This window comes from Canis lupus, chromosome 36 (assembly GCF_003254725.2).
Source record: "Canis lupus dingo isolate Sandy chromosome 36, ASM325472v2, whole genome shotgun sequence".
Lineage (NCBI taxonomy): Eukaryota > Metazoa > Chordata > Mammalia > Carnivora > Canidae > Canis > Canis lupus.
This window is the reverse complement of record NC_064278.1, coordinates 21,680,082-21,701,918: the sequence shown is the minus strand read 5'-3', so window position 1 is coordinate 21,701,918 and position 21,837 is coordinate 21,680,082. Positions and strand designations below refer to the sequence as shown.

At 40.3% G+C, this 21,837-nt stretch overlaps 1 protein-coding gene across 1 annotated transcript in view; it reads left to right on the top strand.

Moving 5' to 3' along the window:
* The window catches only part of PDE11A (phosphodiesterase 11A), a 363,233-nt gene that overhangs the window by 185,573 nt on the left and 155,823 nt on the right, over window positions 1-21,837 (top strand). The window contains 3 exon segments of the mRNA XM_025460463.3: window positions 7,760-7,835; window positions 10,686-10,753; window positions 11,491-11,583. Coding sequence (XP_025316248.2) covers window positions 7,760-7,835; window positions 10,686-10,753; window positions 11,491-11,583 — 237 coding nt within the window.

Below are 21,837 nucleotides of genomic sequence, written 5' to 3'. Positions count from 1 at the left end.
TCTCCTTATCTGGCCCCAGCGCTGACTTCTACTTCTCCAGCCACACTGGTCCGTTTATTCCTAGACTATGCTGCTCACATTTCTACTGCAGGGCCTTTGCGCTGGCCGTTCTCTCAGCTGAAATACTCTTCCCCCAATATCTGTGTGGCTTAAATCCTCACTTCTTTAAAGTCATCTTTCAAATATTAGCTGTTAGTATGGCCTGACAACCTTGATATTAATTCCCTTTATCCTGCTCTATTTTTTCTCTGTAATTCCTAATACCTTCTAACATGTAATCTGTTTCTGTATTTTTGTTGTATTTTTTGCCAGCTGTCTTCTCTCACTAGAATGTAAGCTCAACAAAGGTGAGGATTTTGTCGGTTTTGCTCACTGATGTCTCCCCAACAACTAGAACAATGGTTAGAAATTAATAGTCATTACTATTCAACATTGTTGAATATTTTATCTATGTTGTTTATGAACATATCTCTGTTTTTGAAAAATCATAAATTGATGCATGAGCATATTATATATCTATAGGAAAAGATCAGGAAGGGCTTATACTAAACTGTTAATAGTTGCCATGTTTAGCGATGGCAAGATTAGAGATTTTGATTTTATATTTACTTAAAAATTTCAGAAGTATTTGTATTATTTTCATCATCAGGCAAAATTTAAAGATATTTTTTAAATTTTAGACCTTTTATATCTTATGTGAAATTACATTTTGCTAGGCTATTACAAACTCTCTAGAAACTGTAAATTACTGCTTAGAACGAGAATTGAAATAATGCAAATTCTAAGTAAATTAATTTGCCTTGCCTTATCTTTGGGGAATTTAGATGATTATTTTCTATTGCCCTAGCCAGCATACAGTGCTGCTTGGATTTTATACTAAGATCCTTCTTTGCCTGAGACATCCCAACAGCATGTACAGCACGTGCATTTGCAGATGACCTGCTGCTGTATCAGGTGGCTTCTTAGAGTGCATACTCTATTTATAAATATGGTCACCAGAAACAGTTATTCTGGTCTTGCTTTTAGCTGGCATTGTGCTTATGAATTCAACTCCCGATAATTAGTTGCACTCAAATGCATTATCGGTGGAGCTTTCTGCTCTTCTTTTCATACCAGATTCTAAAGAATACCTTAAAACAAATATACTAATGCACAACAACGCATTATTTAGTCATTATAAGGTATAATGTTCTACTGCTTAATTTAGTATTTCCTCCCATTTGTATAGTTATGGAAGAGAATTTTCAGAGTCATTATGTGCAGGGTTTCTACTCTGCCTGCAGCAGGGATGAACAATTGGACACGATATATAAATAAGAAAGGTTCAGAAAGGGGGGAATGGCAGAAAATAACTAAAAAGTAGGGCAGGCCTTATGCACGGATGATTTGTTACAAATTTAGGAGCAATGGGAAACCCATCAGGACCCAGATCCCTTTGGCCATGGGTGGCTGAAGCTCAGAGTTACACAGTTAAATCTAAGGTGTCATGACCCTAAGTCCATCACAATTCAATCCTATGCAGTTTTTCCATATAAAATTCTTTCTCTGATTTTTTTTTTGTTATTAAAGTCCATTGAAGACAACTCAATAGTTCTTGCCCTTGTCATGTAGCACTTAAAGATAATGGGGCTCCAGGCTCTAAGATCCTTTGACTTATAGCATTAAAGCCCATTTCGCCTGTCAGTGCTTCATAGCAAAGCACTCCCGCAATCTGGGATGCTGAGTGCTAGCCCAGCAGGACAATTCATTGTCTCTTTCCTATAGTGCCTTCTGGTCTATCAGCTATGCTAGAGTTACAAAGGGAAATGTGCAAAATTGAAACCTTTAAGAGATAGAGCTCCATGGATCTGCTGAAAAGCATTTGCTACCACTAATCTCTCAGTCGCTGATACTTAGTGTAAACCAGTTTGAGATCCCTTCCAGGAGGTAGGGTTGGGTAGAGAGGACTGGACAGTGGAAAACAACAATTACAGATGACCAGGAAAGCGAGGAAGGTTAGGAGGAATAAGATACAGAATGGGGTAGCTGTGGGAGTGAAGACAAGTTGGGGTCCCGTGGAACAGACTCTGCTGCATAGGTGGTGAAGACAATGCCTCAGTTCTAAGCCCAAAGGTCAGTTATTTTTTCTTAGGAGAAAAAATAAATTTCTTTTGTCAGAAATTTAAAGATTCATTGTAGATATGTTCTAGAAGCCATCAGGATTGATTCTCTGTGTAGGTAAGTTAAGGAAAAAGAAACTGCCTCTCTACTATTTCAGAAAAATCAAGCCACTGACTAGAACATCTCCTTCCGCTTGTCCTAGTACCAGAATTTCTCTCTAGTATATTGATATTTGGGAGATGAAGTATGGCTTTAAATTATTGCTAGGGTGCCTGGGTAGCTCAGTTGGTTAAGCATCTTCCCTTGGCTCGAGTCATGATCCTGGGGTCCTTGGATGGAGCCCCGAGTCATCGGGCTCCCTTCCCTATTCAGCAGGGGGTCTGCTTCTCCCTCTGCCCCTCCCCTCACTCATGCTCTCTCTCTCATTCACTCTCTCTCAAATAAATAAATAAAATCTTTAAAATATATATATTTTTGCTAAAATTGTACATATCTTTGTAGGGAAAGGAAACACATTGGATATTAAAGAATAGTGTTAGAGTACCACTGATTCATTTAACCACATTTTCATTGACCACCTTTGAGAGGCTAGAAAATGTGACAAGCGTGTTTGGGTGGCTCCAAGTAGGTCCATTAACTGAAAAGATCCAATGAAGACAAAGGCGAGACAGAATTTTTAGCTATATGCATCTTCAATTGGAAAGAAGTAGGCACTCCTCGATAATATGTTTATTTTAACTGTTAGCCTCCTAGAAAGGCTGCTTAGTCTCACATGGTCTAACATTTGAGACTCTAAAATGTGGGTTTTAAACTAAGAATGATCAAGCAGGAACCTTGTGGAACAGTGGGGCAGATATTTGGGGGCAGCTCTTCCTCTCAATATTAGTAATATTTACATTTGCAAAACACCTTACAAATTTTGAAACCCTTTCACACACATATTCTTTCAAAACAATATTCTTTCTTATTTTCTTTCAACATATCTTATTTTCCAATTTGGAAAATAAGAAAAAGCACAAAGGACAAAAGATGAGAATCTGCTATAATGCCAAAATCTAGAGACAGCGGGTGTTAACGTCCTGGTGTGCCCCAGATAAATATCGATGGCAAAAATTGAGACAAAGAGAGTTTCGGTGTCTTGGTTGGGGCCAATAGACATTTTTGATCTCCATTGACATATGATCTGAAGACCTGGGGTTATCCAACTAACGAAGATGATTCTTTCCTTCATACTTTGTTATTCCTCTTCACCCCTCTTTGGGATTCTCCCCTGATGGGCCTCATCTCTTTTCCTTCGGCCCCTGCAGAGAATGAGATATGCTTCCAGTCTTTGCCATTTCATATGGTCATATTAACTAACTCGGATTAGTTTCACTTTTCCAGAAACAACAGCATTGCCACAGATAGACAAGTGGGGGGATTGCCTTAATGATGCTAAAATTAAAAAAAAAAAATTCACTCCTATAATACTCTGCTATCCTTCCTCCTCCCTCTCTCCCGTCGGGCTGGGCTCATCACGCATGCTGACCATTACCAGCTCTCTCTTCCCTGTTTTCATAGCCAGTTAGTGCCAGCTTCACTTCTTCCCTCTGCACAGTGGCGATGATTTAAAGACATTCTCCACATTCTCTGTTGCCCCTCCTGTCCTCTCGCACGCAGCCCACACAAGCCCCCAGCTTTGGACCAGTGTAGCTCCGCTCTCTCGGAGTAGCCCTCCTCTCCTCCAGAACTAACCACTTGACTTCTGTTCTTCATCCCATCCCTTCCTGCCTTGACTGTCTTTGCCTTCAGTTATCCTCCTGTGTTGCTAAATCCAATAACCACTTTTTGGTGCTTATCCCACTCAACTCTTCTGCAAAATTTGACACTGTTGTTCCACTTTAGTCCTATTTAGAAAATAACTTTTCCCTTGCATACAAGGAATTTATTATCTAAAATGTGGAAAGCAGAAACAGTCATTTAAAAACTCCCAGGGGCAGAATTCTTTCACAGTGTATACACATATCAAACCATCATGTTATACACATTGAAAGTGTTATAATTTTGTCAATCCTATCTCCATAAAGCTGGGGGACGGGGGGAGAAGTGTACCAGAGCTGAGCAGGGATGGAGGAACAGGGAGGATGTGAGGGGCAGTGAAGCTGCTCTGGATACCATAATGGTAGATGCATGCCATTATGCAGTTGTCAAAACCCATGGAGTGTCCCCACACTATTATCACTTAGTACATTAAAATCTTCCACATTGGGACGTCTGGATGACTCTGGTTGAGCACCTGCCTTCAGCCCAGGGTGTGATCCCGAAGTCCTGGGATCAAGTTCCCCTCGGGCTCCCTGCATGGAGCCTGCTTATACCTCTGCCTGTGTCTCTGCCTCTCTCTATGTCTCTCATTAATAAATAAATTAAATCTTTAAAAAAAAAAGAAAATCTTCCACATTAACAAATATTCCTCCATAGCATGATTTAAATTAGATGGATGATGATATTGCATTGTATAGATGTGCTATGCTTTACTTAACCAACTCCTTCCAGTTGAGTACTCAGGTTATTTCTAATATATCATTATCATTAGCAATGCTATCTATGGTTTACCCCTTTATATGTAAACTTTTGTGTGAGCTATAATAATTACCATAAAATAAATTTCTAGGCACAGGAATTGGTGGGTCAAAGGGTATTTCTACATTTTGGACTCTGGATACACATCAATAAATCTGTTTCCAGAAAGGTTGTAGCAACATGTCCACACATTAGAAATGCACAAACTTTGAGGTATGAGCTTTGGAGTTCTTTTCCATCCCTGTCACTGACCCCAGCTTCCTCTTTCTACCCAAAATACCATGTGTCCCCCACCCCAGCTCAGTTCAATTTTCATCCTCTTTTGTCTTTTCCTTGGACAAGTTCTTCCGTGGTGCTTTTACTCAGTTCAAACCAGAGGCTGATGACTCCAAGATGAGTGCCTCAGCTCCTCGTTCTCTCCCACTGCCATCTCCACTGTAACTTGAACTCGGAATAATATCCCTCAAACGTCCTGTGTTCCCCACATCGGGGAACTCCAGCCACTCTTACTCAAACCAGACATCCATGTTATCTTCAACAAGGATGAGAAAACCTCCCCTAGAATACCCTTACCTCCCCAGAATAGAACATTCTTTGGTGGAACTACAGTAATTTTTGGTAAACCAAATTCTCTCGTGTTTCACTGGTAAACAGCCTGAGGTTTGTTTTTCTCACCACCAGCCTCTCAAGCTCTCTCCTTGTTTCACCCACTCATTGCACGTTCCTTGTCTTCTTGCACTGTGACCTCTTTCCTCAGCTGCTGCAGATCTCCTGGGAGAGGTTAGAGCGGAGGTACAGCTGTCCCGGAGTCGGCAGAGGCAACCGAGCCTCCCCTCAGTGCTGGCCCAGGACTATGCACGCCTGTGTATGACCCTCAGCAAAACCAAGCAGGCCCGAACATTCTAGTACTGCTCTGGCTGGCCCAAATCTGTGGCCTATACCTCCCAGATGTCTGTAAAATCAACCTCCTCCTCTTCTCGCACTCTAGCTTGGTGTAAATCAGACCTTAGCCTGAGGGAGAGAAAGAAAACTACTTTGTTTCTTTTGGAAGATAACTGATGGACCTGTCTGTTATTGTCTGACTTCCTTTAAAGAAGTCTCTCCACGTTCAAAGCAGTTAATCTCTCTGAGTCTTACCTAAGAGGGAGGAAGTTAACAGTACCTACCTGCAGGGTTGTTTTAATAAATATATGAGATGATGCATGTGAAGGTGCTGAATCAGGTGCCTGACAGGAAGTGCATATCCAGTGAATGTGAGCTCAGCATCATCGGGCCATCCCTGTCCTTGAAGACTCACTCGTAAGGATCTAAATCCGCTCTTGATTTCTCTAAACAGAGTCAGTTGCTGGCTTTTCCATAGTATTTTGAACACGCTTTATTTGGACACTCATTTTATCTTGACTATTTCTATTTTTACTACACTGTGAGCTCCTCATGCAGCTGTTTAAATTCATTTTTATATCCTCAAAGCCCAACAGTGTGTCTGGTGCATAGGAGGTAGTAAATAAATAGTTGTTGGAAGAGTCTTGACTTTAGCTCACACAATTCTCACAAATCATTTTCAGTTTGATTGCAAATATAAATGTGAAAGCGCAAACAATAAAGATTCTAGGAAAAGAATGGGAGGATGTCTTCGTGAAATAGGAGTAGGGAGAGATTTCTTGAACAAAACTAAAAAAGGGCTTTTTTTTTTTTTTCCAAAAAGGACTTTTAAAAAAGAGATTTACTTACCAGCATCAAGAATAGAAGATATCTGGAAAATTAATTTCTCAGAGGAAAACCAAAACAATCCAAACATAAAATTTAAGTGTGTAAATTAACTTCCAATTTCAAATGTTTAAAATATATAGCTCTTAAGTCCTAAAATGAACATTTAAAAATCTAAAAGTACCTTTTTACCCCCAATAACTATGATCTAAAACTTTGATATCTTTTTTTTCCTATTGTATTTGGATGGCAAGTTGACCTTTCTCACTAGAAATCAAAGTCATATGAACTCACCAACACTCTATCAGTCATTAGTAGTTCTTATCTAACAGTTAGATATGGACCACTGGCTTTAATATCCAGTAGAGCTTATTACTGAATGATGGTTTTTGATCCTGGTACTTATACCTTCATATTTTAAATATATCATCTGACAGTCCCCTAGAGTACAGAAAGAAGATCTCAGAACCCCTACCTTGGGCAGCCCCTGTGGCTTAGTGGTTTAGCGCCGCCTTCAGCCCGGGGTGTGATCCTGGAGACCCGGGATCAAGTCCCACATCGGGCTCCCTGCATGGAGCCTGCTTCTCCCTTTGCCTGTGTCTCTGCTTCTCTCTCTGTCTCCGTGTCTCTCATGAATAAATAAATAAAATCTTTAAAAAAAAACCCTACATTTATCATATATTTTTGCAACTCCAAATTTTTATATATTATTTTATAATATATATAGTAAATTAGTGATGTTTAAAATATAGAGTATTGGAGCACCTACATAGCTCAGTCAGTTAAGTGTCCAACTCTTGATTTTGGCTCAGGTCATGATCTCAGGATCATGAGATCGAGCCCTGCGGTGTGGAGCCTGCTAAAGATTCTCTCTCCCTCTTCCCCCCAATTCCCCCACCCGTTTGAGTGTGCATGTACTCTAAAAGCTATATATATATATAGAGAGAGAGAGAGAGAATTAAAAGTACATATACATATGTATATATATATGGCAGCATTATAGGCTCAAAGCACTTTTACTAACACATGTGCCCAAAGAGAAATATTGACTACTGGTTTAATTAAAATGTTTTAAATACTCAGGGCAAAAACAGTTGCCAGATTTTTGTCTGGTGGTATGAGCATGATTAAGAGTTTTACATCTAGCTTTCTGCAGCTGCAGGGATTGGGGGAGGTAGTGTTGGTTGTTTGATCAATTCATATTTGGTTGGGGCTTGAACTCCTTGTGATGCTTTAAATTAAAAGAGACAAGTGACTGTATGCATTTAAAAATAGATTATAAAGTATCTTTTTAAAAGTTATTTTTAAATGTCTATTATGAAGAGTGGCAAGCTGTAAGTCAGAAATGGGTAAATAATGTTTAATTTTAATTAACTATTTTCTTATACCCTAGGCTGACCAGATATCGGGATTTCATATAAGATCTGTTCTCTGTGTCCCTATTTGGAATAGCAACCACCAAATAATTGGTAAGACATTATGTAAATAATTCAATTTTTTTTTCTTTTTTCTTTTTTTTATTTGAGAGAGAGTGGGGTTAGAGGGCGGGGGGCGGGCAATGGAGGGATGGAAGGAGAGAGAGAGAAATTTAAGTAGACTCCATGCTGAGCGTGGAGCCTGACGCAAGGCTCAGTCATGGCCCTGAGATCACAACCTGAGCTGAAACCAAGAGTCGGATGCTTTACCAACTGTGCCACTCAGGCACCCCAGTGCAAACTTCTTTTTTAAAAGAAAGAGACAAATTACTTTAAAATACACCCTATCTTTTTTACCTGCTTACCCCTTTTACACTTGATCTTAGCAAAAAAAGCCAAGAAGCATTACCTGCTCCACTCTTTTATGTCCAAGACTCCTCAACTTATGTCTCATTCTCTTAAATCATCTCCTAAGTGCAGACTCCTGATGAGTCTCAGAGTCCTGATGAATCAACATGAACCAGAACAATGAACAAATGTTTATCCTTTTAACCAAGGACCAGTAATTTTGAATTTGGAGGGGATCTCAGAAATCAACTAACAGAACTCTCTTATCTTACCTTGTGGAAATTGAGGTGAGGTGGGGGGAATCTCAGGAAGACCAGGGTAAAGTCACAGAATGTTAGCAGCAGGATCAGGATTAAAAATCAGGCCTCCTCACTGCTATACCGATGTTCCTACTACATCTTATGTTTACATCTGTGGTGTACAAGATGCAAGGGAAGAAGAATGTACATTATTAGACACATACTGAGCATGTATCTTTCTGTCTGGATGATTCTGAAATAGGTTACACTTGACTCAGAATAATGGAACTGGGGGCCAAAGCAGCTTTCAAGATTTTCCCCCTCCTTTACTCCTTTCCCTCCCCTCAAAATCTCAGTCAGGAAAGTATCAAACCCAAGAAAGATGTCAGTGGTTAAAGTAGAGAGCTCATAAAGAGTGGAGGCATTAGTGAAGACTATTGAAACATAATTAAAACGTGGTGCTTTTTATTTTCTATGAGACATAAGGTAACCAGTGTATCTATTTGCCTCTCTTTGCTTCCCCCCAACATTGCCTGTTAAACTGTAAGACACTGCTACTTATCAAAGGATTTAGTATTCTGTAAATATTGTCAGGACTTGAACTGTAACAATTCTTTTCATCAGTTCGCTTAATTTGCAGACAAATATTGGTACATTAATGAATATCAAGAATGTTCTTAGATTTGGGAATTTGAGGCCCTAGTACAAAGCATTGAATTGCATCATGTATACAGGTTTTTTGTTTTGTTTTGTTTTGTTTATTTATTCATGAGAGACACAGAGAGAGAGGCAGAGACATAGGCAGAGGAAGAAGCCCGATGCAGGACTCCTACCCAGGACCCCAGAATCAAGGCCCAAGCCAAAGGTGGACGCTCAGCCACTGAGCCACCCAGGCATCCCACATCATGTATAGATTTTTAAACATACTTAAGTTTTAAAAGAAGAGAAAGTGCATAAGAAACACCATGTGCTATCTGTTGATGTCCAATGGCAATCTCAAATACGGTCCTAGCTTTCATTCCCAGCAGTAAACATCTGTAATTCTTTCAGAATTAAGGCTGCAGTTTGCCTATTACATGCTAAAAGATTTGTGTTCCGTTAAATATGTCTTCTAGCCTATGATGACTTACCTCTCTAAAGGGAAGTTAGAGGTCTTAAAAAATACAGGCATGCTTTAGAAGCTTTAGAATTACAGCTCGTTTTTTGTTTGTACTAAATGGGGCCACAGGGGAATGTTTCTCAAGATTGTTCAGTTTTTGTGGTTAGAATTGTATGTTTTGAGAATCTTGCCCCAAAACATCTGGTACAATGCTGGAAATGAACTTTGGAAAGAAGTACGTATGAATTAAGTTTGTTAAAACTGTATGTACCCCATCAGTAGCGGGCAGCAGAGCTAACTTTGCTTTGAAGGTTAGCTGCCTCATAATCCCCAGCATTCCTTGAATGTTCACTCTGTGTGGCACAATATGCTTTAAAACATTCAAACACGGTCTCATTTAATCTTCATAACCCTCTGAGCTAGTCAACATCTTTATTCTTTTTTAATTCATGAGAGACACAGAGAGAAAGGCAGAGACATAGGCAGAGAGAAAAGCAGGCTCCCTGCGTGGAGCCGGATGTGGGATTCAATCCCAGGACCCCAGGATCACGACCTGAGCCAAAGGTGGATGCTCGACCACTAAGCCACCCAGATGCCCGCTAGCCAATATTTTAATCCCCATTATTTCAGTGCTAAAAATGTTAGGTAACTTGTTCAAGATAACAGCTGATGGTGGAGTTGAAATGTGAACTGAGACAGTATGACACCAGAGCCCACGTTATTAATCACGATGCCATCCTGCCTCATTCAAGTACTGTGTTCAGGATGTTAAAAACATAAAAAAGTATATATAATATATATATAATATATGTGTGTATAATATATATATACACCTATACACATATGTGTGTATTCACACAGTTATTAATACCCAGCGAGCTATGTAATGCATATATGTGCATATGCATGTGTACGTGTGTCAGATATACCAGAGGTACTGTGCACAGTCATCTTGAAAACCGCTTTAAGGAATCAGACTGATTGTTGATAAAACTCCAATCCTCCCTGTGACGTGGTTTGGATATCACAGCCTTGAAGACAGACTGCATCGCTGTGCACCTCAGGTCTGCCCTCGCAGAGACAGCAGGCACTGGGGACTGGAGCTTGAACTGAGGGAGGTTGTCACCTTGGGGAGGTATCGAGGCAGCGGGGCTTTGTTATGTTCTAATACAGAGGCCAGTGCTAAAAATGACCACGTAAACCAAATTCTTCCCACAGGAGTGGCTCAAGTGTTAAATAAACTTGACGGGAAAGCTTTTGATGATGCAGATCAACGACTTTTTGAGGTAAGAAAATAAATTTGTGAACCAAAGGTTAGAGCTGAGTCACCAATGGTCTCCTGGTCGCAGCTTGCCAAAATCTGTCAGAAGAAAATCTATAGTTGTGAGACCTCCAGCAACTCTGCGGCCTGTACAGCCGTTGCCTCCCATGTTTTCAAGCTTCCCATTATTCTAGTCTGCCCTCTAGCTGGAAAGATTGGCCTTGAACAGGCATCCTTGCAAACTTTGCACCCACAAAGGTAGCCAACATGGAAACCCCACAATTACTTTTCTCTAGCCCAGAATACCTCACAGCTTCTTTACTAACTGGTTCTAAGTCTACCTTCCTTCCTCTTAACATTTACCTCATGAGTAAGCTCATTTGGTTTCCACACCAAAATATTTTATAGCCTAGCCACTAAAAGAGGGTGCTTTAGTTAAATGGAATGGAATACTAAAATCAGTCCACAACCCAAATAAATTAAGAACATATTTGGTAAGACTGTAAATATGTTTTTAAATTTATAAAATTGTTTCTCCACAATGACATTAAATTATTAATTTTTCTCATGTGCAATGTGAGCTATAAAGTTGTTACATGACAGTAGTAATTAAGAATCTTAATGTGCATATTTCCCTAAGGCCTGCCTTTGTGTACAATAAAATTATATTTTCAGACCCATTTCTGATGACTGCCTGCTTTCAAATTAGATTATACCAGTGAGTTATTGCAATCTTTAATTATCAGGCTTTCTCTTTTCTAGGCTTTTGTCATCTTCTGTGGCCTGGGCATCAACAACACAATTATGTATGATCAAGTGAAGAAGTCCTGGGCCAAGCAGTCCGTGGCTCTTGACGTAAGTCAGTATTTATGTCCGAATCATATGCTAAAAAGCCCTAATTATATGAGAGGAAAAAAGTCCTTGTTATGAGGCTTAATTTCTCAATTTTTAATTACCTATTCATTGGGCTTTCATTATTTTAGAGTCATGTGTTTGAATTTGATGAAAGCCACAGACCCTCTCTAGAACAATGCGCAGATGCACATAATTTTGCATACAATTTTGGGGAGTTCACAGATTCCTTGAAGGCCATCCATAGGTTGTATAGTTAGATATAGATTTTACGTGTTACATTTATTAAAAGCGATGAAGCAAAAAGAATTTTTTACGATTTTAAATGCATTATGAACTTATTTTGAATATGTACAGGTAGTCTGGAAATTCACAACTTTTGTCACCATAAAGGAAAACTTCACTACGAAGATATGTGACCCAGGTGGGGAAAGCTGCTCCTGTCATCATTCAGCTCCCCTGCCACAAACATGCACACCTCCCACCGAGAACTCCAACCTATTTCCCAGACCTAAACTGCACTTCCCCTCAGACTAAGCCCTAAAGCAATAGTTCTCCCCTGAACCCTAGCTTGTTTTGACCCGAGACCTGTTGTTTTCTTCAACTTCTGGTCTGTAGCTATTATCAAAGATTCTTTTCATGTCTGTGAAATACTAAGTAGGGCAGATAAAATATCACATAACATATGACATCATCTAGAACTGCGTAGTATAATACAAAATATCCTGTGTACCAAACAAGAAATCGGTAGAAACAAAACCAAGGGATAGGATAAGCCAGCAACATAGGGATCCCTGCAGTACTCTGATTTAAGGTTTAAAGACATAAAATTAGTTCTCTACCTACAGACTCTTCTACCCTTAACTGGACCATGAACTCCAGAAGCGCAAGGATTTTATCTTTTTTATAATCTTATTCCTGGTGCCTACCAAGGCACTTAGCACAGAGAAGGCATTTATTAAGTGGTCTTTGGATGGATGGAGGGAGGGAGGAAGGAAAGAATGGAAGAAAGGGATTCCCCTGCCTAATGAAAGGGATTTTTTTTTCTGGCTCTTCCTCTGAGTCCTGCTTCCTTTATATGTAATATCTTTATAATAAGGAATAAAAATAGTATCTGCAGGATGAATTAATAAACAGGTGAACTGTAAATATGCACCCACTAAGAATCACTAATAAAGTGTTAAGATCTGTGTGCAGAATTTTCACATCCTTGCTCTGTCATTCACCTCAATTGTGAGAATTAAATGAGATGATACATGGGAAGATTTTAATACCCCATCAATAAAGTTACAGAAATAATCTTACATTATTATTTGCAGTAATATGTTTATTACCAGAAATCATTGTAGATTGTGAGAAAGAGCAGAAGACAGGAATTTGGAACAGGAATGTTGTCATGACTCTTTCACCATCTTCAAATTTTGACCTCCAGAGAGTTGCCTCAGCCAGCTGTAGTTTCTGCAACTGTAAAAAGGACACACTAGACACAGTCCAATACAAACTCTAGTTCATACTATCATGTTATACTTCACATGCACAGAACATCTCCCATATACCCACATTCACACTCCTCACCCGCCTCCTTGTGCATCTTCAGCCTATTGAGAAGGGAGTGAAATCAGTGGGTTGAGCGCAAGCTGCTATTCACCAATGAGAGGCAGTACTCTCACTGGCATCATGGCCTAGTCCCCACCTGCCCCAAGGAGCCACATTTCCTGTACCTAGGAAGTGCTAATATAGCCGCAGTCAACTCACCATGAACTCTCCTTTGGGTTCATAGTGAGCACTCTCTTGTTTGTGTAACTCAGATACCTTCTGTTCTCACACACAAAAATTATTACTGCACTTCCAAATTTCTAGCCCAAGTCTGGGCCTTGTGGCAATCTCAGTCTTTCAGAAGTTGCTTGTATGTGTGGTTGTATGTTCTTTGTGCTTGCCCAGTCACAACTCTGGTGCCACCATCTTGGTTTTGCCCCACCCCCTCGGCTCAACCCCTACCTCACTGGATACCAACTCTGACCTCTAATGGTGGAGGTGGGGGGGACATCCAACCCACTTCCTCACCCAAGAATCCATGTGCAAGAGTATCGGGAAAGATTTCTTATCACGGGGCTTTATGAAGATAAAAGATGATTTGTTGAGAGCTAAGCTACTAAACCCAAACTCTGGAATGAGGTCTACATATCCTATAGTATACATTAACTTTTGAATGAATATATATATATTTTTTAATTTATGTATTTATAAATACTATAGATGCATGTGAATAATATAATTTTATGTAAATATTTTTATTTATGTATTTATAACTAGCCTATTCCAGTAAAGGATTTAAGCTACTTTATAGGAATATAAATAATCCATGGGAACCCTGGGTGGCGCAGCGGTTTGGCGCCTGCCTTTGGCCCAGGGCGCGATCCTGGAGACCCGGGATCGAATCCCACGTCGGGCTCCTGGTGCATGGAGCCTGCTTCTCCCTCTGCCTATGTCTCTGCCTCTCTCTCTCTCTCTCTCTCTCTCTCTGTGACTATCATAAATAAATAAAAAATTATTTAAAAAAATAATAATCCAGCAAATGTTTTAAGGTAAAATAATAATGATGATACTAATATTAACAGCAGCCACAATAACTGAGGAGAGAAAGAGAGGACACACAAGCCAGAAGGGACAGAACCACATGCATTGCTATCCTTATGTCATCTCGGTCCTTCCTCCCCAAGGACCTGGGATGACCATCTTCTCTTTCTCCAGTGTGGCTAAGGGAAGATTCCCTACTTGGACCTGGACAGGTTCCTCATGTTGTCTCATTTTTACTTACTCTCTTCAGTTTTTTTCTGCTTCATCTTGCACAATATCTTTGTCTAAATGTAGCTTTCCCATTCCTATCACCTTTTTGCAGTGTGTTTTTTTTTTCAGGTAGCAACAAGAGTGAAGGGAAATAATCCATCCCACAGCCCCCAGTGATAATAACCACCCTAGAAGCCTTTCCCTCCCCCAGAAAGTGAGCACGCATATTTCATGGCCTAGAGAGGTAATGTGAATACATTTCTTCCTGCATGTTCAGGAGACTCTTGGGAGACAGCACAACATTCTCTTGTCTTTTAAAAATCCTTTCTCCCAGGCAGTTTTATTTTTATTTTAGGGGATTTTATTTATTTATTTGAGAGAGAGAGCCCGAAGCGGGGAAGGAACAGAGGGAGAGGGACAAACAGACTCCCCACTGAGCAAGGAGCCCAAATGCGGGGCTCCATCCCAGGACCCCAAGATCATGACCTGAGCCAAAGGCAGACAACTGAGCCACCCAGGTGCCCCACCAGGCATTTTTAATAAAAAATACCACCTTGGTGCATTATCTGAAAGTATTTTCCCTGTTCTCTGAGAAGGCTACTTCTTATGCTTGCTGAAATACTCAGAGCTCACTTGTACACTATGAAGGCACATCTTGCTCTGCATCGATATCCCCTGCAGAAGGAGGCTGCTGGCTTTATTTCAGCCAGAGGCAATGTGGGGAGAAGATTTAGAACTTTGTCTTTGGCATGGGTCTGATCAGTCTAGTTAGGACTGAATCAGATTCAGTTGCTTTGGATCTTGGACAAGCTATTGAACTTCTCATTCTCAGTTTTTTCATGTCAAATGGGCTTGATAACAGTTTTAACAGTTAAATAAAACAATGCAGGGAAAGTGCTTAGGGTGTGTTTGTTTACAGTAAGCACTTCATAAAAGCTAGCTGTTCTGTTAGCTGGAGCACTCACTGCCCCTTCATCTGCATTGAATCCTGCATGCTCAGCCTAAGAGTTACTATAAAACTGTGCTGACTGAGGGGCCAGGGAAGAGGTATAATTTTTTTGTTTCTTTTAATGAGGAAGATCATTTCCTGCTTGAAATTTGAGCTGAAAACAGATCCCTAATTTCCTAGATACTCAGCATGCCTTGTGTTCCACCGCTGAGCATCCCAGCAGTGTTGCAGCTGCTGTGCTCCAGTGTGCCACAGCTCACCCCTGCTCCCTACCGCTCACTTAACGCAGGCCCATTGTCTGTTGCTCCGGTTGTCGTCCTGTATGTCTCTACAGAAAAGTCCAGGGGATGTAATCCAAAATTTCCCAGCTCAAAAGTAGTTATGCAGGTCTTCAAAAGCTATACATCACCAAGAGCAAAGCCTCCCCAAAACTCCTGCCAGGCTAGGGGTACCTTCCCTGTTGCCAGATACCAGTAACTTCAGTTCATTTTAATCTAATCCACAAATGCAAAAAAGAGCAATGTGAACGTAAGATAGAAGAACCTTCTTCTTTTCTGGCCTTTATGGAATGAAGTGGCTGATACATTGTCTGGATTTTGTTTAACAATTGAATTATAGGGACTTTTGGGTGGCTCAGTGGTTGAGTATCTGTCTGGCTCAGGGCGTGATCCCAGTCCCACATCAGACTGCCTGTGCGGAGCCTGCCCCTCCCTCTGTCTATGTCTCTGCCTCTCTCTGTGTGTCTCTCATGAATAAATAAATAAAATCTTTTTAAAAAATTTTAATTATAAAACACTATGATTTTGATGATAGCTTTTTAAAATTTCTCTTAATTTAGTTATAGAATTCTATTGTTAAAGTTCTTTTTCCCAAATATATAAAACTAATATTCTAAGACTCTTAGAGAGCAGAAATGCTCTCAAAGCTGAATAAAGGAACAAAGAAAGAAATTTACTATCATTTTTAATACTTTAATTTTATTATCCTGATTTCCATTCTGCCAGAGTGCCAGGAACTTCGCAGGAAGTGTACTCATGTATGTTCACATTTTCTGAGTATAAAAAAGAATCCTATGCTAAAAGGGGGAAACGTCATCTGTAAGTCCAGAATACAGAAAAAATACAATATGAATGTAAATCAGAATATTACTTCTTTGAAAAAAAAAAGAATATTACTTCTTTGTGTTGAACACCAAGAATTGTCCTTTGGGGTGTCTTTCATAGAAAATGCAAAAGAAGCCTTGCCTGATACTGATGAGAAATTTTCCAGAAAATATAAGTCAGTGTATTAAGGAACATCATATACCCTTCTATGATCAGAGGAGCGGAGGGATGAGGGTCAAACAGTGGGTGCAGAAAGGGGATGTGTATTCAGGAGCCAAGCCCCATTTATTCTACTTCCCCAAAGCTTCTCCCATCCATTTTCTCCCTTCGCATCGCCACAGCAGTGTCCCACTTATGGGCTTCATTACCTCTTGACTGAGCAATTGTAACAGCCATCTATCTGTTCTTCCCAGACCATATTTCAGATTGCATCACTCACCCACTCACAGATCCTAAATTACTCCCCCATTACCTATCAGAGTACAAACTTCCTGGCCTTTGGGGCCCTTTGAAAGCTCACACCACACTGTCTTCCTACCCCTAGTAATCATTTTCTTTTCAGAGTATTCTGTGCTACTTACAAACTCAGCTACATCATAGTCTACAAATCAGCCACCTGCACCTCTGCCATCTGAGCTTTAACATCCTCTCCACTTCAGTAATTCTCTGTTCCGATGATTCTCTCTCCCCTCAAAGTTGTTCCGTCATTCTAATGTCATCTTTCCTGTAAGTCTCCTAATCCTATGCTTACTTGTTCCTCTCTTTGTTCCTAGATTATGGTTCATTGTGAGTTTGTTTTCCTCTGCTAGAACGTGTGTACATTAAAGTATGTGATCATGTCCCATCTATTCTTTATTCCTTTCGGTGGTTTATATAGTGGTACTCAACCAAAGCATATTGAATAAATGAATGCATGCAGCCACAGATGAGTGTTTTGGTCTGCTGTGTCAACAGTCCAAATGGGAAAAGCGTGGGCCGTGCTGGAAGAGCCAGCCATCACCAGTAGCAGTCTTGCTGGCCTCAGACTTGCATAGCACACCACTGAATTCCATTCCCTTTTTCCTTTATAGGTCGTGAGTGCCAAGTGATTCTATTTATTTATTTTGGGGGAGAGCTCATCCCAGATACCATCTCCCCTGGGCTGTTTCCTTAGATGATGATTGAGGGGCTAACCTGGCCTGAAGATAAGAAGGAGAGAAATGAAAGAGATGATTCAGCCATATGGATTCTCCTAAGCTCCAAGAATATTTTCTCTCTCACTGGGCAGTTGACACAACTAGAGTCATAGGATGCCCACAGAATGCCACTTTGTTCTTTTTCATCCCTCTTCCTCATAGACCTCCCCTCTTGACCAATCTTCTGTGCTCTTGGATGAACTCCCCGGCTCTCCTCCGTGGCTCTTCTGACATACTCAGGTGTTAGGGAGCCTCTGAGCTCCTCCTCTTCCCTGGGACTAAAAGCCTATGGTAGAAGAGGGTCCCAGTGAGCTTCTCTCCTCTTCTTCACTTCACCTGCCCCCTAAGACAGGTATAGGGAGCAAGAGGGAAGTAGGATCAAAAGCAAACTCTTACACAACTGGTGCTGTCCTAATCTGGTTTCAAGGCCCTCTATGTCAAGGAGCACCAACATTCTCTTTTTATTATGAGTTGCTTTCATGAATTCTTCAGAGAATTCCAGGGCCTGGGAATCTCCTGTTGACAGTCCCTGACATGGGTTTACCAATCCTGACTGACAGGTATAATCCTCTCTCAGGCCCTGGTTTCCAGTGACCCATACAGACTCCCCCTCTGCTCAGCTCATCTCACTCCTTCAGGAAGTCCTCTTTTTTAAGATCTATTTTTGGTTTTCCCTTTTATTTATTGTGGTCAAATAAACACAACATAAAGTTTACCATTTTTAAATGTACAGTTCACTGGCATTTAGTGCATTAGCAGTGTTGTACAATCATCACCATTATCCATCTCCAGAACTGTTTGTTCTCCCCAAAATAAAACTGTGCCCATGAAACACTAACTCCTTATTCCCCTCTTCAGCCCTTGGCAACCACTCTTCTACTTTATGTCTATGAACTTGACTCCACTAGATATGTAAGCATGTAAGCAGAATCATTTGGTATTTGTCCCTTTGTGGCTGCCTTATTTCATTTAGCATAATGTCTTTAAGATTCATTCATGTTGTATCTTGTATCAGAATCTCATTTTTTAAGGCTGAATGATATTCCACTACAAATATATACCATATTTTGTTCATCCATTCATTGCTTCAATGGTCAGAGTCCCTTTAAACCTGGTTATCCTTCATGAGTCCCTTTGGCCTATGGGCAGTCACATGTCTTGAATTTTGGACCATTAGGTTGCACAAAGTAGCCCTCTCCTCTTGCCTACTAACCTTCAGATTTTTAATCATGAATAAGTAACTAGTCTGTTCCCACACCACACTCTGGGGACATACACATTAGGTTCTACATGTGGTTTTCTGGAAGGAACCCTCAAAAAAACCCTATATAAAAGATTTTCAATATTCCTCTCATGAATTGTTTCCCTTTGTCTCATACTATGCAGAGATGGGGAATGAGCACCTTACCTTGAAGGTAGCAGAAGTAGTTTGGGGCATCTTCTTTCCAAGTCCTGTATTGGTAGCCTAGCTAGCCTAGCACATCCCTTTAGAATGTAGTATCTGCTGTTCTCAACTATAAAGTTAGACAGAAACAGTCCCATTTAAACATGCTATTATCTACCAAAATGAGTTTCCAGACCAGGTTACTGTCCAGTAAAGATCCAGTGATTATCTAAATGATAAATGTCTACCCTTGGAAGATCCTTGTTTATTTTCACATTCAAATCACAAGGCCAAATGCAACACTCAGCAGCAGTGGAATTGTTCCCATTTGGAAAATCTTCTTTACTGAAAACTTGTTGCATCATGTCAACACTTCTTTTGTAGCAAGGAGTAAAAGGAAACCCAAATTAACTACTTCCCTGAAATGGTTGCATCGTCAAGAGATCCCCATTGTAGACACTACTACCTCTTAAGCTGCTTTTAAAACAAACAACCTTTGGAAGCTGTTCTTTGCGAAAATTCTCGGCTCTTACTGAGCTAATTAATAAATTATGATCAAATAATTAGTGGCTTTCTAAAAGGCCCTAAGAGAATAATCATGCCAACATTCTTGAACTTCTCCTTTAGATGTAAGGTACAGGAAAGACCAATTAAACAGATAGTGTGGGCTCCCACTTTTCACTTGCTTCTTTATGTTGCCCAGAGAAAGGGCTAATGATGACATGCCGGTTGGGTTTTCTGGGTATTTTAGTACAGCTCACAAATTAGAATCAACAGGGGAGCTTTTCAAAAATGCTGATTCCTGAGCCTTTTCCCAGATCAATTGAATCACAATCTCTGGACGTAGGGACTGAGTGTGTTTATAAAACCTTCTCCTGGTGATTCTAATGCACAGTGCAAGTTAAGAATCACTTGTATAGAGGGAGCCATTTGGGAGATAATTTCTCCAAGTCTTTCTTTCACAAAAGGCAAGCACAGTATTGGACATTAGTGCTTCCTTTATAAAGTTTTGTTGAAGTAGATTAAAGATAGGAGATGAAATGAGGTGAGGTTTCATCTCCTCCTTGCTTTAAATACCCATTCATCCTGTGATCCCTTCTAATGGTTTCCCTTCTCACCTGTCTTCTGAGAAGTCATCTAGAAGATTATCAGTGAACACTTATGCTTAGTTCTCATTCTCTGTCCTTATCCTTTCTTGTTTGTCCACGCTGTTAACTATTCCTCCGATCAGAACAAAAATAACCAGTCCACTGTGGTTTTTAGCCTGAAAATAACTACTTTATTTCATGGCCATAGGAGAGACCAGGATGCAGAGCAGAGATGGATGAACCTTAAAAAAAAAAAAAAAAAAAAAAAGGAATAGGGCAGCAATTTTAGTATTAAACTACTCACCAGGATATTTACTAGAATTTTACACATAACTGTTATATATTCCATTTTCTTTAGTAAAGGGAAAAACAGTTTCTATTCCAGTGCTTAAAATACCTGACACACAGTAGGTAGTCAATAAATATTTGCTTAATTATGTTATTTGTTTATTTAGGAATGAATGAACCTAGTTTCAAACCTAATTATATACGGAATTGGTATCTAGCATTTGGTAACTTGCCAATAGCTTCTGTAAGCATTCATCTTTGCAAATTTAGGATATAGTATTATGAAATATCTGTGAAGGCTGTGATTGCCAGTTTATAATTTTGTAAATGAATTCTGCAAATTCTAGGCAGCTGCCCCTGTGGGGCATTTCTTTGAGCTAGCAATGAGGAAGTATATATGGTTTTGGGTTCTGTTTTGTTTTTTTTTTTAATCTCAATAATATCTGCAGTAGTTAATTATGGTCACAGAAGTATTTTTAAAAATCTTTTTGTTTATACTAAAAAAAATTTTTTTGTTTAGAAACAGATCAGTCATAATTCTAAATTTTCCTACTTTCTGTAGTTTCTACTATATCCTCGTTTCGTTTCTGTGGCCCTATATGTGTGTCTTTTCTGGCCTTTCATCATTTATTTCCTCTGTTGACCCCTCTTTCTAATATTCTTCAAAGCTGAGTCATCTGACCTATTTGCTCCTATTTTCTGTACATACTTTTTCCCTGAGCAATTTCAGCTGCTCACCTGGCTTCAGCTGCCATCTCCAACCAGGTGACCTCCAACATGTATTCCTAGTTCACACTTTCTCAAGACGAGTTAAGATGGCAGAGGAGTAGGAGGACCCTGAGCTTGTCCAGGCCCTCGAACACAGCTGGATAGTTACCAAATTATCCTGAACACCTGAGAAGTCAATTGGAAGTCTGAAAGAATAAAAACTGCAAGCCTACAGGGGCCCCTGGGTGGCTCAGTGGGTTAAGTGTCTTCCTTTGGCTTAAGTCCTGATCAAGGGTCCTGGGATCAAGCCCCATGTTGGGATCCCTGCTCAGCAGGGACTCTGCTTCTCCCTCAGCCCCTCCCCCTGCTCATTCTCTCTCTCAAAGAAATAAAACCTTTTTTTAAAAAAACCTGCAAGTCTGCAAGTAGAAAAGCGACCACCTTTTGGAAGGTAGGAGGTGCATTAGTTCTCTTGGGGGAGACATAGCCGGGGATGCCTTGGCAGGGAGGGAGCCTGCTTATTACAGAGGCTACCGCAGAGTATTAGAAATGCAAAATCTCAACTTTTAAGTTCACTACAATGGGGGACTGCCTGGCGTAAAGGTGCTCAGGTGGCAAAGAGGGACAGGGTGGCAGGAGTGACAGGGTGGTCTGAGGATCCCCTGGGTCCCAGAACAATGGGCGGCTCCGAGGTGCTGAGCCGTTCCCAGGCACAGGCCAAGCCTGCAGACAGCCGCAGGTCTTGGTGCCAGCTTCCTGCTATGAACTGCGAACC